This window comes from Adiantum capillus-veneris, chromosome 8 (assembly GCF_014529385.1).
Source record: "Adiantum capillus-veneris isolate H3 chromosome 8, ASM1452938v2, whole genome shotgun sequence".
In the NCBI taxonomy this organism is placed as follows: domain Eukaryota; kingdom Viridiplantae; phylum Streptophyta; class Polypodiopsida; order Polypodiales; family Pteridaceae; genus Adiantum; species Adiantum capillus-veneris.
Genome location: NC_140938.1, coordinates 134,994,183 through 135,015,857, shown reverse-complemented (window position 1 = coordinate 135,015,857; position 21,675 = coordinate 134,994,183). Strand labels below are relative to the sequence as shown.

The 21,675-nt window shown below is 40.9% G+C and overlaps 1 protein-coding gene and 1 pseudogene across 2 annotated transcripts; one reads left to right on the top strand and one right to left on the bottom strand.

Moving 5' to 3' along the window:
* Positions 1-4,192: 4,192 nt before the first annotated feature.
* LOC147453002 (uncharacterized) lies at positions 4,193-11,502 on the top strand. Of its 2 annotated transcripts, XM_086519056.1 has the most exons (5): positions 4,193-4,378; positions 4,573-4,666; positions 8,039-8,087; positions 8,832-8,906; positions 10,979-11,502. In XM_086519056.1, the coding sequence occupies exons 1-5, from the start codon at positions 4,193-4,195 to the stop codon at positions 11,085-11,087; spliced, it is 513 nt and encodes a 170-aa protein (XP_086375182.1). In that variant the 3' UTR covers positions 11,088-11,502. The 2 variants fall into 2 exon arrangements, 1 of the variants encoding a protein (XP_086375182.1); XR_015189011.1 differs by lacking the exons at positions 4,193-4,378; positions 4,573-4,666; positions 8,039-8,087 and adding an exon at positions 7,451-7,808 and having other exon boundaries at positions 10,979-11,041.
* Positions 11,503-18,413: 6,911 nt separating this feature from the next.
* On the bottom strand, positions 18,414-19,420 carry LOC147453001 (uncharacterized; annotated as a pseudogene).
* Between the last annotated feature and the right edge of the window lie 2,255 nt (positions 19,421-21,675).

Genomic DNA, 21,675 nt, shown 5'->3' with positions numbered 1-21,675 from the left:
ATAATTCCCATAAGCACTCTACAATCTACATACCGTTCGGAGGAGAGACCTTTGGTAAGGAGATCTGTAGGGTTATCATCTGTATGGACCTTGACAAGTTGTGAATGTTTTTCTTCAAGCACATCTCAAATGAAATGATACTTGATGTCCACATGCTTGGTCTTTGCATGAAACACTAGATTCTTGGCCAAATATAAATCACTTTGACTATCACATTGCAAAATTGGCATCTCAATTGAAATACCCAAATCTCCCACTAGACTAGCAAGCACTATTGCTTCTTTGCAAGCCTCATATGCTACAACATACTCGGCTCCTATGGCGGATAGAACTGTGTTGTCTTGAATCTTGATCTCCAAGACATTGCACCTCCAGTGAATGTAAAGACATAGCCAGAAGTGGATCTTCTCTTGTCCAAATCCCCAACATAATCTGCATTAGTGTAGCTCACTACACTTGAGTTTTCACCTCCAAAACATATGCACATTTCTATAGAGCCGTGCAAATACCACATGACACCTTTCATTGCGTCCCAATGTTTTCTGCCAGGATTCGACATGTAGTGACTAAATACTCCCACTACAAAATCAATATCTGGGCAAGTAGCTATCATTGAATACATCAAAGAACCAACTGTAGATGAGTGTGGAATCTTAGCCATTGCTACCTTATCATCATCAAATTTGGAATAATCTTGCAAGCTGAGTTTCACATATGAAGGTAATGTGGTTCTCAATGCCTTCCCCCCCTTCATATTGAAATCCTCAAGTACCTTGTTGATGTACTTATTTTGAGACAAGTAAAGCAATTTCTTATCTCAATCTTTGACAATACACATGCCAAGAATATGACTAGAATTTCCCAAATCTTTCATGTCAAAGTTACCATGTAACTTTTTTTTAAAGGCATCTATCTCATCCTTGTTATTACTGGCAATAAGCATGTCATCCACATAAAGGATCAAAATTAGAAAATTGTCATCCTTGGCGCGTTTAGTATAAAGATAGTGATCTATTTCACTTCTAGCATACCCTTGGGACAACATAAAGGCATGGAACTTGTGATACCGCTTCTTGGGTGCTTGTTTAAGACCATATAGGCTCTTTTCCAACTTGCACACCATAAGTTCTTTGCCTTTTTCCTCAAACCCTTCTAGGCATGTAAATCTTCTCATGAAGATCATCATGGATAAACTTTGTTCGAACATCCATTTGAACAAGCTCCATGTCTTCTTTGGCAACCAAAGCTAGTACACACTGCAAGGAAGTCATCTTGACTACAGGGGAGAATATTTCCTATAAGTCAATAACATGTTGTTGCTTAAATCCTTTAGCAACTAGCCTTGCTTTGTACTTTGGTTATCCATCACTGGGTGTGATCTTCATCTTGTAGACCATTTGCATGGTAGTGCATGTTTCCCTTTAGGCAAGGCACTAAAGTCCAAGTATGATTTTTATGAAGCGAGTCCATTTCTAATTGCATTGCCTTTTCCCACTTGCACTTGTCATCTGCCAGCATAGCTTCTTTATAGTAGGAGGGCTCTCTACAATCCATCAACATGACATAGTCTAGAGCTGGAACATATCGATTTGGAACCCGAGGTATCCTTGTAGATCTTCTCACAATTGCTGAGCCTCAACAGCCTGTTGTTCCACTCTATTGCCATCAACTATGGCTTGATCTTGCATTGGAGCAATAGGTACTTGTTGTCCATTCTGTGCATGACCTGCCTCATGCACATGTCCATCTTCTTGAAAGATAACTCGTCTGATCTCTGAATAGGCACAGTCTTTCTTCATTGAAGTAGACATGATTGCTACGCATAATCCGTTTTCCCTCTGGCTCACATAACTGGTATCCCATCTCACCAGAATCACCATATCCAAGAAATATGCATTTTTTGACTTGGGAGCCAACTTATCCCTAAACTCCTTTGGAATATGGTAGTATGCTTTGCAACCAAAGACTCTTAGATGCTTGTATGAAGGTTGCTTTCTTGACCACATCATTTCAAACACCTTCTCATTTATTGCCTTATTTGGAGAATGATTGATCAAATGGACAACTGTAGCCACTGCTTCTACCCAAAATCCATTTGGCAAGCGAGCATTAGATAACATGCTTCGTACTCTCTCTTGAATAGTACGGTTCATCCTCTCAGTAACGCCATTTTGTGGAGGACTGTATGGAGAAGTCAGTTCTTGTTTTATGCCTTTAGAATCACAAAATTCTTGGGAGGCTCTAGAGACATACTCTCCACCATTGTCTGAACCTTCTTGCCATACTGATTCTCCACTAGTGTCACAAACTTTTGAAACACAGAAAGGACATCATCCTTTCTCCTAACAATATATACCCACACCTTTTGTGAGTAGTCATCTATGAAAGTGACAAAGTAGCTAGCACCACCCAAAGACATTGTAGGCATAGGCACACACACATCACTATGTACAAGTGAAAGAGGCTCACTTTTACGAGTACCACCTCTTTTGTGCGGTGATTGTGTTTGTTTACCATATAAACAATGTTCACAAACATCAAAATCTAAAAAACTGAAAGTAGGAACATAACCAAGATGAGACAAATTTTTCATTCCCTTTTTGGACATATGTCCTAACCGATGATGCCACAAAGAAATGTTTGGTTGCCAAATTACATTGTCTTTAACATTGGACACATACAACATGTAAAGAGTACTACTCTTCACACCACGGGCTATCACCAAGGATTCTTTGCAGATCTTCTTGGAGCGGTCTCCAAACACACTAGAATAGCCAACATCATCCAACTATCCAATACTGATCAAGCTCTTGGTCAATGTAGGAACATGTCTCACATTCTTGAGAAGAAACAAAGAACCATTCTGGAACCTCAACTGCACATCTCCAATGCCCATAATCTCTCAAGACTAATCTTTGCCTAGTCAGACAAAACCCTTGCGTGAACCATCATTGGGTGAAAACCACTCTCGATGGGGAGTCACATGGAAAGATGAACCTGAGTCAATGATCCAATCATTGACATCATTCCCATCTGAAGCAATCAGATTTGATGGGTCCAAAACTGAAGTAATGAGGATATCCCCATCCTGATCAACGCATGCTACCATTAATCTCTTGTTGATCTTCACATTAGAGCCTTTAAAACTTTGGCTCTCTTCCCTGTCTTTTGCATTTTTCAGCTTTCCACTTGGGACAGTCTTTCTTCATATGTCCCTTCTTATGACACCAATAGCACTCAAAGTCCTTTTTGCCAGGACCACGCGATTTGCTGTGAGACTTGGATCTCTCACTAGATTTCCCTTTAGCATTAGATCTACCTCTGACAACTAAAGCAGTCCTACCTTTCGTTGGCTATGAATTCTTTATGTTCACTTCTTCAGGTAACAATCTGCCCTCCACATTGGCCGTTTTGAGACCAGCAGCAGGTGCAAAATTACTAAGAGATGTAAAAAAAGTTTCCCAACTCTCTGGCAATGTAACCAACAAAAACATGGCCTTCACAGAGTCCTCAAACTTGATACCTTGTGTTGACAGTTGGCTGAAAATTTTATTGAACTCGTTGAGAGGTTTAGAAATTGGCATGTCTTCTTTCATCTTCAAATCAACTAGCTTCTTCAACCAATAGACATGAGAAGCTGCACTCTGCTTCTCATAGAGGCCACGTAACTTTTGCCATACACCATAACTTGTAGTCTCCTCAACAACATTGAAGTAAATGCTTTCAGCAAGAGTTAGCATAATGGTTGAACATGCCAACTCATCAAGTTCCACCCACACTTCTTGTGTCATATCCTCTGGCTTGACCCTTTCAACTTGATGGGCTTTGTCTGCTTCTTTTTCACTAAAACATGCCAAATATGTTGCTTCCAAAACATGAAGTTAGAGCCATCCATCTTTTAATGTTGTACAAAGCTGTCTCAGAACTAGACGCCATGATCCTTCACAACTTGTAGAAGATAGAAAACTAGCTACTACTTATCTTTGACCACCTGGTAGAAATCTAACAGAATTTCAGCAGACAACTGGTCCTCTGAATAGGTCCCCAAAAAACAAGACCAAGTGTCAAGTTTGCGCATGAAAATTTTGGCAGAGTTTTGGCACTATACGAGTGCTAAAGAACCACCAAAACATAGAAAAATACACCTGGTATCTCACAAAAAATCACTGAAAGGATACTCTGCACAACGCACATGCATCAACAAAAAGATGTATGCAATCCACTCATTCACTATGCCGCAAGTCCATGCATGGATGGAGCTTTAGAAAGGGGTTGTCGAGGGATAGCTCCAGTTCCTAATCCACCGACACATTCATGGGCATGGGCAACGATCATCTTCACAAAACCTCACGACCCTCAGAAAAGGAGAAACTTCACTGTATGTGTATACATCCCACAATTTCCATACATAGGGCAATCCACATACTAGTATGCACACTAGCAAATGCCCAAAACCTGCAACAATGCAAAAAATGCATTGTCACAAAGACTAGAGCAACCTGTAAATGTTTGCAAACTGTATCTGTGACCAGATACCTCCCTTGCAACCTGTTTTTACCACACTTGTTGTAGGAAAACACGGAAAATAGAGGTGCGGATGAAGATGACAAAAATGTCAGTATGAACCTTGCGGGGCCCAAACAGAGGCCTAGATCATTCCCGAATGGTAAAATAAAATGCAAGAAAGTCATATAGGCCACGTAGCAGGCCTTAACACCTTCTTCGCACTCACCAAGGCTCACCTTAATCTGTGACAGTGACCCAACGCACTGTCGGCTACCTCCCACCAGCTCTGATACCAATTGAAGAGCAGACACACGAGGATGGAAGCACGAGGGAGAAGGAGAAGTGTATGAGAAAGAAGGAGAGAGAGGCCCACATACAATGGTGGACTCCTTATCACAATAGTGATAGGGTTTGTGACTCCTAATTACTTAACCTAGAAAGAATAGTGTCTTGCCACCCAGCCTCATATGGGTGGGCACATTGGGCTTCAGACCCCAACAGTTGTTGTGGTGGTAGTGCGACAAATGCTATGACACCACCACGTGAGAGTCCTTTGCTATCATCTATTGATAACATACCCATGGGTTCACCTTTTACTCCTTGGGGTGGGAATGACCATGGCAATGACAAGATATCCACAATTAGGGATGGGACACCTATAATGGGTAGTGAAGGGAAGGCAATGAAGACACGAATTTGACAATTGTACACTATACAGTTTCACAACTTTGTTATGCAAAAATGGGATGAACAGGATAAAGAAAAAAAGAACTACATAAACACTATCATCAAGCAAGAGTTTCAACCATTTGACCCTAGGAATCCCGTCTCTAATGGGTGGGCAGTTAATGGGTGGGCAGTTTAGGTCAGAGACGAGGGATGCATTTAGAGGGTAAAGAGAAACCAATGTGGCTAGATGATAGGGCGTGAAAAGGCATAGCCCAAGACCTCACGGAGTCACAAGAAAATCTTCAACAACAAAGAGAGGCAGCAAGGATTTGACTCCAAACAGTAGGGGCTTCTCATCTTGGGAGTGGTGGTTGGTTACGAAACCATGCACGTGGAATTAGTAAGCATTACTTGCAATTTTGTTTATCTGAATCTATGTATGTGGGCTAAATGTTGATTTCTTAAAGTTGGAATCATTAATCGTTTATGTAGGAATTGGGCATGAATCACCCTCCAACTAGGCGAGAAGAGAAGTACGCTCACAAATATGGCCTTGTAGCCCTATTTGAGATGCTTGAAGTAGAAGGAGAGAACATCAATTGGGAGGCATTATCATAATGTAAGTCCTCTAAACTATTTGTAGATGATCTAAATATTCATGAGTAATGTTTCCTTGTGTAATGTTGTATTTTGAATGATGTTAATATTGCAGGTAACAGGATCATTTTTTGGGCCTCCCACTTTTTGGATAGTAGCCATATACAACCCTTTTCTAAGATTGGCAGGACCTATTGGCACGATGTTGCCTTCGTTAATTGATAGCTACATAGTTTAGTGCTAGTTTTTACATTTTGTGGCAATATGGAAAAATTTAATTTGTAAGAATGTTCATTAACACTTGTATATGCAATTGCCCCAATGACTTTAAGTGTTATCTTTCTTTGTACAATTATGAATGAAGTGTTTTCAGTCTCCATTTCTAGCACATCGCTTTATTTCTTTGCAACTGATATGTTATGCTCTCAATTTTAATTCATCTGTTTCAATTCATGTGCTTGTCAACACAAACGATGCATGAAAAATACAAAAACAAGCACGTTTGTCTTTTGTGCTCTGTTTTGGATACAATAGTGATGTATCAGTGCAAGGAAGGTAGTAAGGAGAAACTATTCACATATCATGTATTTACAATTGTACATTGTTGTACATTACACAGTCGAGGGGCAACCGTGGGGACCACCCCCCCGATAGGGGAGGAGAATACATGTCATTGCAATGAGAATCAAGCCTCTCTCACCACTGCAATAAGAATTGGACCTCTCTATCGTACATTGAAGCCATTGGGCATTGTCTGGCCTCTTTGTCTTTGAAAGGGGCTGGACATTGAAGCCTTTGGGCATTGTCGGGCTGCCGTAGTCTTTGAAAGGGACTAGGCATTACACACAACACACACACAACCTGTGTGAGAGAAAGATAGAGTGAGGGAGAGAGAACATGTGCAAGAGAGAGAGAGAGAACCTATGCCGATCCACCAATCCAAGAGAGAGAGACGGGATGAAATGCAAAGAGAAATTTAATTAAAAAAAGGCGCGGGGGGGGGGGGGGGGGGACGCTCCCCCTTTTTGTTTACATTCAAATACACACACCGTTCAACTTTTTGTTTTTTCATTCAAAAGAATCTTCCGAATTATTGAGCCTATTTATGATTTAGTTATTTATTCTTTAAAAATATCCTCTTTATATATATATATATATATATATATATATATATATATATATATATATATATATATATATATATATATATATATATATATATATATATATGCCTTCAAGAGAAAAAGAAAAAAAAGAGGGGAGGGGGACGGGGGATTATTTGATGTTCGTTTTTTAATACCCAAAAATGTCTATTTGAGCACCAAGCTTGAGGGCCGATGGGCTTTGAAAATTGAGAGTTCGTGAAGGAAAATGTTTCAAAATGAAGTCTTTGGTTTGGTTTTTCTTATTTCCAAAGAGGGCAACTTTTTTTTTTTTTTTTGCAAAACTCACAATTGTGAGTGAACTATATTAATCAACCATAGAATTACAATGTCTTGTCATGCTCGTGTTGAGCCATGACATCATCTAGGGACCATAATTACGTCGGCTATCAGGGAAGCCATCACAACCAACTCGCCCTCTTATCCTTGATACATAAGGTCCATTATTTGCACAGAGGGCACTTTTTACATGAACACTAATGAGTAGTATCTATCTATATGTATCCTATAACAGCAGCCTGAGTGTGTTTTACACGTGTCGAGAGCTGCGAGCTGAAGGCTACACTACAAAAAGAATTAGTCGTTGTTGTGAGAGCCTTCTCCAGCCGCTCGCCCCCGTTTAATGATTGGAGCCCACAAGATTCAAGGCTTCGTTGTTCCAACCAGTTCCAGCCATGATAGTAGTTCTCTCACGGCCTCGCGGTCACTTTTTACGACACAGAGAGAGAGAGAGAGAGAGAGAGAGAGAGAGAGAGAGTTTCGTCGGCAGTGAGAAGCTCTGAGAGAGAGAGCCATAGCCACCTCTGTGTGTGTGTGTGAGAGAGAGAGAGAGAGAGAGAGAGAGAAAGAGAGCTCCGTCAACAACACTTGGAGGTGAGCAAGAGTGGTTTGTGTGTGTGTGTGTGTGTGTGTGAGCGCACGCGTACACCTATAAGGCATTGGAGAACACACACGAACTGCACATGAACTGCTCCCTCTGTTCTCATTGCGTAGCCAGAGAGAGAGAGAGAGAGAGAGAGAGAGAGAGAGAGACGGGAGTGGGGACAGAGACATTAGGAGCAGGAGGCTGCCTCGGTGAGTGAGCGAGTGTCCATGGGCTGCAGTTCATCGCCCCTCTACATCTCTTCGTTGGCTAACAATTGATAGAGAAAGGTCATATAACAGACTCCAAAGCATGGCATCACTGCACCTTTGTTCTCATTGGCGCAGCCACAGAGAGAGAGAGAGAGAGAGAGAGAGAGAGAGAGAGAGTGGGGACAGAGACAGTAGGAGCAGGAGTAGAGGCTGGGGGAGAAGCGGTGGCAGGGGTCGGGGTGGCAAGAGGGGGGTAAGGGGCAGGCAGTGAGGACACCGGCGACGCAACGGGAGGAGAGGTGGGCAGACCACAACAGGTTGGGGAGGGGGGGAGGGGGGCAAAGGCTGCGACGACAGGAGGGGACCAACAACTGCGGCACACTTGGACACCTTGCCTTCCCGGAGCTCCGTCGTCAAGCCCCAGCTGCATGGCAGCATCATTGCACCAGTCGCCATCACTGCACCAGCTTGTTCCCTCTGTTTTCATTGCTCAACTAGAGAGAGAGAGAGAGAGAGAGAGAGAGAGAGAGAGTCGGGAGTGGGGACAGAGACAGTAGGAGCAGGGGCTGGGGTGGCAAGAGGGGGGAAGGGTCAGGCGGTGAGGACAACGGCGAGGCAACGCGAGGAGGGGTGGCAAGGGGCGTGGCCACAACAAGAGGGGGGGCAGAGGCTATGACAGGAGGGGGCGTGGCATAGCCATAGAAGGAGGGACATTGCCACAGGAGGGACGTCCTCTCATTCCATAGCCCCAGAGAGAGAGAGAGAGAGAGAGAGAGAGAGAGAGAGAGAGAGAGAAGGCAGCAACACGAGTGCTCATTGCAGGTTTAAAAGGGAGCAACGTGCACGCTCTCGACAGCCAGGTCAATTAGCAACGGTATTCACAGTCGTTTCAACCAGGTAAGTTAAATATTATCTTGGTTTATTTAATGATTTATTGAAATGTTGCTTTGGTTTTTTTAGAGAGAGAGAGAGAGAGAGAGAGAGAGAGAGAGAGAGAGAGAGAGATGATGATGATGAAATGTCATCTTAATGATTGTTTGTGTGTGTGTGTGTGTGTGTGTGAGTGAGAGAGAGAGAGAGAGAGAGAGAGAAAGAAATTGAAAATGAGATTAAAAAATATTAAGAAAGAGAGAAAGAAATGAAATGATATATTAACATTTTGAAGAAGTCGGTGTTGCCTAGGTGACCAAACCATTTCGAACTGGTGAATCATAAACCATGTATGGTATTGTGCGGGGTATGTGTGATCTCACTGATACAATGTGTGTCTAGTGTCGAGAGAGAGAGAGAGAGAGAGAGAGAGAGAGAGAGAGAAATGAAATGATATATTAACGTGTTACAATTAACCTGGTAAATCTTATATCATGTTTGCGTAGAACAGAAAGAGACCCTAAAATGAATCTAGGGTTGCTACTAGCAGGAATTATGTGGGCTGTGTGTCATCATTTATACAGAAGACCAAAGAGAATGCAAACCGTTACACTGAATCAGAGAGAGAGAGAGAGAGAGAGAGAGAGAGAAATGAAATGATATGGTATGTGCAATCACCTTTTGTATGGGTGCCCAATGCAACATAACCGCTACATACTGGTAAATGTGATACCATATCTATACTTAAACAAAAGAGATGCTATATTTAATATAGGGTTGCTACGTATTGGAACTATCTGGGGTCATTGGTACAACGGGTGTCCTCTACAATATAATCGAGACCAAACTATTACAATTTGGTTGATCCACTAAATCTGATACCATGTCTGTGTATAACAAAAAAAGACCCTAAAATGAATCTAGGGTAAATCTGATACCATGTCTGCGTATAACAAACAAAGACCCTAAAATGCATCTAGGGTTGCTACTAAAACAGGAATTATGTGGGGTGTGTGTCATCCAAAAGAGAGAGATTATAAAAAACACAGAGATAGTAGCTCGAGTAGACTATTGTGAAACTGATACCATGTATAGCTGTGTTGGGTATGTGCGATCACCTATTCAATGGGTGCCCAATGCAACATGACTGTTACATACTGGTAAATTTGATACCAGGTCAGCGCTTAAACAAAAGAGATGTTATATTTAATATAGCGTTGCTACTTATTGGAACTATGTGGGGTGTGTGTCATCATTGGTACAATGGGTGTCCTCTACAATATAGTCGTGACCAAACTATTACAGTTCGGTGAATCTGATACCTTGTCTGGATGTGAGTGGGATATATGGGCACCCAATGCATCATATATGTATACGAGAGAGAGAGAGAGAGAGAGAGAGAGAGAGAGAGAGGGATTGAAATAACCTTTTGTATTAAAGTCTACAAAAGGCCAAAATAACTTATGAGACAAAAAGGATACATCCATGATGAACCACGGGGAAAGAGAGAGGGAGAAAGAAGCAAACTAAGAATCTATACCAAAATAACTTACGATACTAAAGGTACATCCCAATAATATTTAGAAAGTGCAATATAGATGAGGAGAAATATACACACACACACACACACACACACACACACACACACTTAGAGGAGAAATTTCCAATGCTTTGTTACCCCTTGAGCACTACTAGGCAAGTAAACTATTTGATATGTAGAAGATGTATAATACAAACATGTACACACTTTATAAGCATGATTCTTAGAAAGCTCCAACATGCTTGAAATTCTCTCTCTCACACTCATTTATAATAACTCTCTTGGGTGATAGAAAAATTATGCTACGATCCTTTGGTTACTATGAGCGAGAGGGTATGCCAGTTACATGTGCTTACTTTCACACCCCACAAAGCTCAAAGGTCTCCTGAATAGATAGAGAGAGAGAGCGAGAGAGAGAGAGAGAGAGAGTTTTCTAATGCTTTGAGCATTTACTAAAGAAACAAATTTTAACGTCGAGTTTTGCTTTAGAAAAGAATACCTTTGTGGGAAGGATCTTAGAGCGATTAAACTTATATTGTCTCCTTTTTTTGTAAAGCAGAGACATCATGGTAGCTAAAGCTTCTGCTGAATTCTTTGGTCATGGATCTGAAGCAATGGAGATAGAATTTGATCATATAATGATATTACTCTCGAGAGAAGAAAGCTGATTTTTATCAAAGCATTGTTCAAGGTCTCTTTCCTGGCTTACTATAGTGGAACCTTGGAGAACCTGTGATCGTACATCTATGACTCGAGATGGCATACCCTTTCAACAGGACTTTGTCAGAATTCAAAATGATCCCAGTCAATGGTTTTGTAACCTACGCCTATTGCAATTACGATTGATGTTGGGGTACTCGGATGCTCTCTACCTTGATTCCGAGTTAGGTTGTTGATCTATTTGTGAAGCTTACAGTAAAATCAATGCTTTAAAGAGCATTGTAGGCTCTAAAAAGATAGAGAAACACAAAGAGCCTGCTTTCAAGCGTTCGAGTGCGAAACGCTCTTTCCAATTTTCAAATGTAGATGGGGTTGATTATGTAATGATAAAACACAATTTCATTTGTTTGTAGCTATGTAAAGAGTAACTTGGGTTGATGGAAAGTTTCGTAATTTCTCGCTATACCTCATAACTTATTGTCTTGCCAGTATGGTTGTAGATAGTAAGCTAGATAGAGATTGTCTATTTTCATTATTTTTTTCAAGCACGAGTACTTCTAATATACATGGCTAGATATTAGAGATGTACAAATAAAAGAGCATCAAACCTTTTCTATTTAATTGTCACGTTTTATTTGCCCAACCACTACACTTTTTTGTAGACATTGAAATGGAGATTGCTCATGCTATACCTTCTGTTATTGCAACCAATGGAGTGTCAACTCCTCAAATAGTGTCAGTATCTACATTACCTAATGAAGAGGATATATTATCGTCTCCTCCTATTCATAATGTACGTGCGGCAAAAAGAGCAGCTCAAAATATTGAAAGGATTTCAAAAAGGCAGATTATTTGTGCCCTTGAGGAGATCAAAGCCTCCTACACTAGAATTGAGACAATGCAAACCAATATCTCTGGCATGATTGAAATGCTTAGCTCTATGTTGGATATTGAAAGCGGAATCCTATGGAAATTGAGAGAAGAGGCAAGAGCAGAAAATGTCCAAAGATTGGAGAGTGAGGCATACATGCGAGAGAAACTTTCTAAAGTTGAAGAAACTCAAAAGATGTTATTAGCATCTATTGAGAATCTTCACAAAGATGGTTTTAGAAGTCAATATGGACCAAAAAGTAGAAATCAAGATAATGCTTTGTGACACATTTTGCCAAGATTTAGGAGTACTATCAACAAGCTGGGTGCCTTGACAAAGGTCCAAGGTTCAAGACTTTGAGAAATCCGAGCTACTTTAAATCAATTAAGTGCTTTAGCTAGATTGTGTTGACATAAGCTGCATCACGTTTCTCAACGTCCTAATCCACGCAATGCCACAAATATATAATGCTATGTTATATCCTCATGGAACTTTGTTTCAAGTATTTGTACGCTAGCAAAGCGTCTATTGTATTCAATTCTATGTAGAAGAGAGACGTTGATATTCCAATGTTTATTAATTGTACTCCATGTTACTTGTTGATTTATGTATAAGAATACATATAGATTATTATGAAGCAAAGTAGCTTATGTGACGTATCTATTTGCATGTGAATTCTTAGATGGTGTCTGGACCACATATATTATAAGTTGGTCATGCATGATGCAATCGACTATGTGATGAATCTCGAAGGTCAAGATGCCATATATCACGAGAGAGAACGAGGCATTCACTTCAAAATACTATTGGTACTTTACTAAGGTGCACTGAAGGAAAATCCTTATCTAATGTACATGGAAGAATCTCTGAATCCATGGATATCAATATGACTGAGAACATAACATTTCAATGTAATGAGGAGACCATAAATCCTATTGTTATATTTAAGAGGGAAACTATTCTAAAGTAACAAAATATTGTTTGTCAACCCGCTCTGATTACCCTACTTCTCCTCTTCTACATCACAATTCTTTAGCATCTGTTCTTTTCAAAAAGTGTGTGTTACACAACTTGGGAAGCTTAGATTCTATTTGCTCTAAATGTGGAGCAAAGGCTTGGAAGGCTGAAGGAAAGACTATCCAAACATTTGTTGGCAAATATTGTTGCTCTGATGGAAGAGTTAGGCTACTTCCATTGAATGAACCACCAACTGAATTGAGAGATTTGATGAGTTCAACCTCAACAAGAAGTAGATGGTTTTTATAGAATATTCGGGGATATAATAATGTATAAGGTGCATGGCTTAGTTTATCATAATATTGATTCTATGGGACCGATTGAAGGTTGTAAAATGAAGTTCGACGCTTTGCCCAATTATACTTTTTTGATATTTAGCATGAGTTGAATAACAGATTGCATCATGTTCCAAATTTAGATCGTAGTGTTCTAGAGTGTTTACAATCCATGATGCATAGAGTAAATCCCTATGCTAATGCTCTACGGTGTGCTGCTTCTCTATTTTGGAGATGTTATTGCTCCCAATATTAGGATAGTATTGCAAAGCACCGATGTAATGGTTGGCAGCAATATCTTTCTCAAAGGGGTTCTGAAGTTGCTGCCACCATGTGCCTGGAGAAGGGGATGATAGTAATATTGGTCATCGCAACATTGTGTTGAATTTTCAACATGGAGGCTTGAAGAGAGTCTCCAATATGCACATATCATATATGTCTTTGTTGTATGTTTTGATGTTTCCAAGTGGAGAAGATGAGTGGCATCCTTATTTAGAGACTAGTGATGAAAAAAAGGTAAATCAAAAGCAATATTATTGTTTTCGATTACAAATAAGAGATGATACAATGAAATGTTTTCTTTGAGGGGGTAGGCTACTACAACAATATATTGTTGATGCCTTTAGTACAATGGAGGACTCACGACTATTGTGGATGAGAAATAATCAAAGAATACTTAGTGTTGAGTGTATCAAGGGTTGGTTGACATGGTTGAAGCTAGAGATGGTTTAGAGAGGGCTGAAGGTCAAAATGTCGATCGGAGAATTGTATTGCCTTCTTCTTTAGTTGGAGGTCCAAGGTATATGTGTCAATTATACCAAGATGCAATGGAAATTGTTTGCAGTAAAGGTAAACTAGATCTCTTCATTACATTCACATGTAGCCCATGATGGAAGGAAATTGATGATGCTATACTACCTTGGCAAAATGCTATTGATCGTCCTCATGTCATTGCACGTGTGTTTTATCAGAAGTTTTAAGATATGATGCATTTACTCATCAAGCAAGCTTTATTCGGGGAGGTCATTGAGGCATGTCTTGATGATAGAGTTTCAAAAGCGAGATCCCCCTCACGCTCATATATTGTTGATACTTGCATCAGAATACAAGGCTGTAGATACAAGTCACTATGATAAATTGGTTTGTGTTGAGCTTCCTGATAAGAGTGTGTTTCTAGAATTATCTGATATAGTGAACCATTGTAATGTTCATGGATCATGTGGTCCCCTGGGGGATTCACTATTAATAAAAGGGGGATGTCACCTGCGTGCATCAGTATTAGAGAAACCCCCTTATGTACGATATCTTACATGCTAACCTACCCCCCTACATATGGACAAGATACAGACCTTGTCGCAATGAGCCATCCCCCCTCATACGAATTTTGTATGGAATGCTAGTAAAATAACAATTTTAGAAGCATGTGTATTTGCAAAACTACATGTTGGAGTGAAAATGAATAGAAGTGTAGATTGTAGTGTGTTTCATTTGCATTAGATGTTAAGAGAACAAACCATGAAAAGAAATAAATAACCTCTCAATAGCCAAGAACCAAATCACCAAGAGCAATATTAGCCATATACTGACAAGGAAATTCATCTTTCACAACCTCAAGATGCAAAGGCTTCGTGCTCTACTGATGATTTCATTGAAGCCGCACACGTGCACACCTTGGGTTGGAATGTCACATCCAACAATAAACACCATCATGAATCCTGTAGTTCACGACCACATCAAGGCTATTGGTTGCCAGTGCTACCTTGCTTGTGTGTGAGATGATCCCCCCCAAATCTTAGAATACTGCTCGACCACCCACTCCGCACATAGAGAGAGAGAGAGAGAGAGAGATAGGTAGATTTTATTATTGTCCTCGGAGGTCAAATATGACCTATGAGACCAAAGTTACATGTGATGTAGTATGTGTATGGATAATAAGTGACTCTCGATGCTCCAAAATTACGATGATGAGAGTCGCGATGGAGAGCCCACACTTTGGCTGGGAGAGGAAAGTGTGTAGGTCTAAGTTATGACTGAAAATGTGAGAGAAGTTCGGATGTGACCAAAATCTGAGCACTCTAGTAGTGTGTGGTACTCAGACTCTCAAACTTGCAGTGAACATAATGTGCATAGTCGATTTGACTCTTCTCCATTGTCCCAATGCCCTATCTCGCATCGAAGGAAATGGGGGCTAAGCCGAATGGCTACGATAGTGCGTATCTCCGACAAGGGGATAGATTCAAGCATGTAAGTGTGAGTACGGTTTCCTCTTTCAACAAAGAGCATGGTTTTGTAGTTGGGGGCAATATGCATGGTGTAATGTATGAAGCATGACCCACCGGATTTATCCCAAGCCGTAATACATTGGCATTGTAGAAAAGCTTCATTCACTTGGAAGTCAATTGAAGCATCATGTAGCAAGTGTAATGCATCCCATCTTCCAAACCACTTCTTTATGTCTTGCATCCATCCCATGCTCAAGATCTTGCTTTTATGCGTCTTTTGAACTTTTTTGCTTGCTTCCCATGCAATTGTAGGAAGTCGATATGAGGGGTTTTGACGCATCTCTATCATGTACTCCACAACCCTTTCCATGCCCATAACCTCAGTTGGAAGACATCCCGACTCAAGAAGTAGGAGCATATATGGTGTTTGTGTCTTCACTTGGAGAAAGTTTGTAAGAAAATGCTTTTGGACATTCTCAAACTCTTTCCAAGTAGACTTTGAATCCTCCCGCCCCACACTTCAACGTTAACTCCATAAAGAAGAACCGGTGTCACCAATGCATCAAAAAGATACTTCTTGAGAACCCAACACTCGATGTTTCCCACATTACACATGTTCTCAAATGCATAAAAAGCTCTCTATCCCCCTTTCAAATGACGCATAGCACATTCATGCTACTTGTGATTGGACGGAACCTCAACGACAAGGTACTTAAAGCTCTCAACAACTTCAAGTGTCTCATTGTTGTGCACAATGCATGGCTTCTCCTTATGGTTGGTTTTCACAAGCATAACCTTTGTTTTGGATTTATTCACAATCAACCCACTATGCAAAAAAAAGTTCTCAAGAACAACCATATAAGCTTTTGTACATCTTCTAAAGTGTGTGCTAGAAGCACTACATCATCCGTATACAACAAAAGCATGATTATCCCATTACAAATAGTAACCTCTTCAATGCGTTCTTTTTGGATAAAGTCAAGTATTATTTGTTCCAATTGATCAATGCATAGACCAAAGAGAGTTGATGACAATAGACATCCTTGTTTAACCCCAATAGTGATTTAAATTTTTTTTGAAATTTCTCTTCCCATGCGCAATTGACAAATCACCTTCTCATAGATTCGAGAAACCACAAGCATAAAGTCACTTGACACTTGGAGTTTTTCCATCCTTCTCCACAAATTGTTACTTAAAATCCTATCAAAGGCTTTCTTAAAGTCCACAAAACAACAATACAATCGCTTTTGTTTCAACCGACTTTCCTCCATGAGGACATGAAGAGAGAGAGAGAGAGAGAGAGAGAGAGAGAGAGAGAGAGAGAGAGAGAGAGAGAGAGAGAGAGAGAGAGAGAGCAAAGAAGAAGCCCACTCCATGGAGAGAGAGAGAGAGAGAGAGAGAGAGAGAGAGAGAGAGAGAGAGAGAGAAGAGAAGAGAAGCAAAATATTGTTTTAACATTGTAGCAAACTATCCCAAGAGACCGACAAGGAGAGAGGTTTGTGTCCCCTTTTGACACCATGACTAGCTCTATATACATTACGGCTCGAGGATAGCAAATGAAGCCCTACGGCCTACCATAGCGTCACACGTACACAGTTCCACACAGTGACACATAATTGAAAGCTTTCCGAGAGAGAGAGAGAGAGAGAGAGAGAGAGAGAGAGAGAGAGACCTTGCCTACCATAGCCTCACACGTGTACAATTCCACACAGTGACACACACAACACACATAGCTATGGAAGCTCTCCTGAGAGAGAGAGAGAGAGAGAGAGAGAGAGAGAGAGAGAGAGAGAGAGAGAGAGAGAGAGAGAGAGAGCTTGCAAATGAGGTTGACCGTCAACCATGTCGAGGATATGAGAGAGGTAGATAGAGAGAAAGCCCAGAGAGTGAAGAGAGTTTGCTCGCTTCATGAAGAGAGAGAAAGAGGAAACTTGTGAGAGAATTTTGAAATGATTCTCTTTTCTAACAAGATCCACTACCGATGGCATACTCACTACTTCTACTCTAGAGAACCCTCCATACTCCACTACCACCACGCCAAATTATAACTTTCTATTGAATGTTTCCATGGGGATGTGTGACTTTTAACAAGTGATAAAATCACAAGGCTTGCTTGTACATGAAACAAATGAAGAACATGAAAGTGAAATAAAAAACTACAAGGATGCAAATCCTATTGATCCATAAAGAGTGTGATTTGCAAATTACATCATAAAATGTTGACCACGTGAAGGACTAAAGAGCATCAAAGTGGCATTTTGTGGCATAGGATAGAGGCAGACACAATGTATGGAATCATGGTTTCTTTTTGTGCATCGTGGACTTTGATGTGAGCTGGCAACTTCAACTTGTACGCTTGGGTTCGTATACACTAGATCACTTCTGAATGATGCAAGGGATTTTTTAATCGAAATATGATAAACCACAAATAATCAACCACGTGACACAAAGCTAGACAAAGACAAAAAAAATGAAACATCACATCATGCAAACTCGTAATAATACCTCTCGTGAAGTTCCAATCATAAGTAAAGTTCACCATGGCATTTAAAAAAAGGAAGATCTTTTGATCCTGGGCAAAAGGATTCAAGCTTCACTCCCAATAAAAATCCAAATTTTTTGATGGCATAAGCTCAAAAAACAAAACCAAAAAATGGACATGAATCCATAATAGGCATGTATTGTTCATCATAGCTTATCCTGTATTCCACATTGTCCAATATCTAAAGCTAGCTCAGTCTTCTGTCATTTCATCTGAGGCATCTAAAGAAGTTCAAGAAACAAACGAGACATCATCGCAAATCCCGCCTCACACACAAGCGAACAAAGCATAGCAAAAAGATTTATTTGTTTTATTGCCCTGACAAGCAAAAAAAATACCGCTATGCACACAAGAAAAACCTTGACACACAACCATTGGCTTATATCTAACCCGAACCCTATCCCTCATCAACAGAATATGCAACATAAAGGCCTTTTGCTCCTCATTCTCAACATATGTGACAAGTCCTAGCACGAAAGCAACAATTTGGATGAGGCATGGGAGCAAGGAAGATCTTGGAATCGCTACTACCAAAGAGTACTCCTCACAATCACCAAGAAGATGTACAAAAGGATCCCGCCTGAGCTAGGCACACACCAATATCGAGCGGCTATCTACAATCTCCGAAATAGATTGCACATATCAGGATACAAATTAGTACCAATAACCTCATGTGCATTCCAATATCTGCAATGTCATTCAACCAAATGAAGCGGAGAAGTGCTCTTTACTCTCACTGTGAGACAAAGCACCACCAGATCAAAGTACTACTTAGTTAACATGCCATAGAACAAGAGATGAAAGAATACAATAATAATAATGTATAGGGAAATGGGTAGAACATGAGAGCTTCGTCTTCTTTTTACCGAAGAGTACCTGGCAATGAAAGGATTTCCATCAGAATCAACGCCCTTTTCCTCCATTTCCAATGATGCGCAAACTGATAGCAACTCAAAAGAATTATGAGAATTTCACCGTCCTTGAGACCCTGCGAATGGAAAGCTTTTCAATTAAAAACACAGAACATGGCCCACACACAACCGGCTCACAGCCAAGACCACACCACCTGAGAGGCCAGCACAAACAGAGCAAAGCACATGGCCAAAAAATGTCCACCATGCAATCTCCAAACACTGCAGCACAGATCGTGAGAAATTACACTAATTAGCATGATCTGCATTCAAATAAACTGCATAATCACAAAACTTCAACTGAGCAGCATGATGCAAATTCCAAACCTGCAGGATGTGGAGCCCTATTCCAATGCTTCATGGCTTTAGCCTCGTTGTTGATGCCAGGTGCAGATGAAGACATTACCTTAACAAGCTGATGACAGAGCGGGAGTACTGCCTTGACATCGACATAGAACATCAGCTCGCAGCCGCCCCCCTTCATGGTGGAGCTGAAGAAGCATCTACTCAACCATTAGGTCTGGGTGAACGGGCTTCTCTCCTTCCGCAAGGAGGTTCTTCAAAATGGTGACTATTGATCCAGCACCGTTGGCTTCCTCATTGCGCAGGCCTTGAAAGGAAGCCAGCAGAAGTGAGCACAACCTTCACTAGCAAAGATGGGCGGTGGCATAGAGGTGTAAGAGCGTTTTTGCAGCCCTCACAAACCTTCAGTCCTCACAAAATTAACCTAAGTAAACATATTATTACCTAAACCAAGTGCATTTTCGGTAGCAAAACCCCATCCACCTGCAACTTCGTTGATTTAGGGTTGCGCTATGCAGGGGGCAGAAAAACCATTACACAATCACAAGCCGAGATTTCTCTCTCTCTCTCTCTCTCTCTCTCTCTCTCTCTCTCTCTCTCTCTCTCTCTCTCTCTCTCTCTCTCTCTCTCAGCCCCGCCATGGGTGACTCATGCACAAGAAATTCAAACGCTTGCAACTTTCAAAGCCATAAATAAGTCTCATGATGAGACTCCGCAACCCTCGACACATCTTAGGGCCGTTCCAGACTACAAAAGAGGAGCAAAAGGATTTTCCACTAAAGAAAACACAGGAATTGCCTTGTGCAAGAAGCGGGTTCACATTTGCCTTCAGACTCGCTGCACTTTTTGTTGCATTGTCAGATTCGATCAAGCGTTCATTGGCTGCACAAAGCTTGTTCTAACTACGGGCGGGCTAGAGAGCCGGAAGACTATCGCATGGAGTTAGGTGCCAGTCAGCAGGCCAGCTCGGATTGCTCGAGGCTCGGGATTGTGCAGTTTGAATGGCTCACATTTGGCATGCGCTATCATTGGTCCAACACGAACGTGCATGGTAGTCTGAACTAGGCCTTATCACTCTAGTCCCCCTCCACAAATATAGACACCCTACACATGGCCAATCCTTATCCCTACTTATAGCGACCTCCTAGGATCCCCATCTTGTTTGGAGAGTGGCCACATTCCCAACCACTTTAATCATGCCAAATAATGGTTCTTCATATAAACCCACAAAATGAAAGAAATAAATAAAAAAACATTTTAGTCAGCAAAAGGAGAAGGCATCTCTATGGCCTTTGCCTTTTGGGCAGGCCGATTTTTTTTCCTAAAAATAATCTTCCCTTTTTCATTAACAAAAAGGGAACACATCATTATGGCCTTAGCCCTTTGGTCAGGCCAAAAATGCTTGTAAATGTTATTTTTCTCTACACTATAGACAAAGGGGGAGGGATTTGAGCCCCGCCCACCAACCCCCGGCACGCAAGAGGCACGAGTCTAATTCTCTTATTAGAGCCAATGTGCTCTGTAACTTGACACACAATGAGACAACGTGCACGCGAGAGAGAGAGAGAGAGAGAGAGAGAGAGAGAGAGAGAGAGATTAGGGGGGTCCATTGGAAACAATGCCTTCACTCATCACCTCCACAGTAGTAAAAATTATGATCCCAAGATACATACATGAAGCTTCTCCATTCTAGACATTCCTTCTTTATATCAATTTGAGTATACACAGTAGTGTTCCTAAGTGAAGTTGTAAGCTCGCACATCCTATTTTAAGAAACATTCTTAATTTTTTTGATTTGTGATTGACACACATGTTGCCCAATACTGCACTTTCTGACATGTCCGATCGCTCATGTGTGGCACGGGCCTAAGATAAAGCTCTATCATTTTGTGATGTAAGCCCATATCACACCAAGGCAATGGACGCAGCTGACCTAGCGGAGCTTGGGTGGCACCTAGAAAAGGTGTGCTAAGCTTTTTGAGCCTTTGTCACAGAAAGCACGAACGAGTGTGTGTATCAAATAGGAGTTGATTACAATGATGGTTGTAAAGCTGGTATTGTGGGTGTAGGAGAAGCTCTTAATCATGCTATTGGTGTTGCTATTGAGTTTGCATACAAAGAAGAAGAAGAGAAGAGTGACTTGGATGATGTGCAAGAAGACAAGAATAAATCAAATGAGGGTTCAGATGTGGAGACAAAGTCTATGCAGATGGTGGTATTGATGATGATGATGTTGAAGAGGCTACTGAGGGTCTAAATGTCCAAGATATTGATGCCTAGTGGCTACCATAGAAGAAGATTAGTCAAGTTTATGGTAGCATCGACCCCAACAAATCTAGAAGCTTGTTGAACAGGTCTTAAAGTTGTTAGCTAAGGGAGAGGACAGGGAGGTACCATATTTTCTCATTGGTATAGCTATCTTAGTTTGCTAGTGGAGTAGATTAACTCTTTGAAA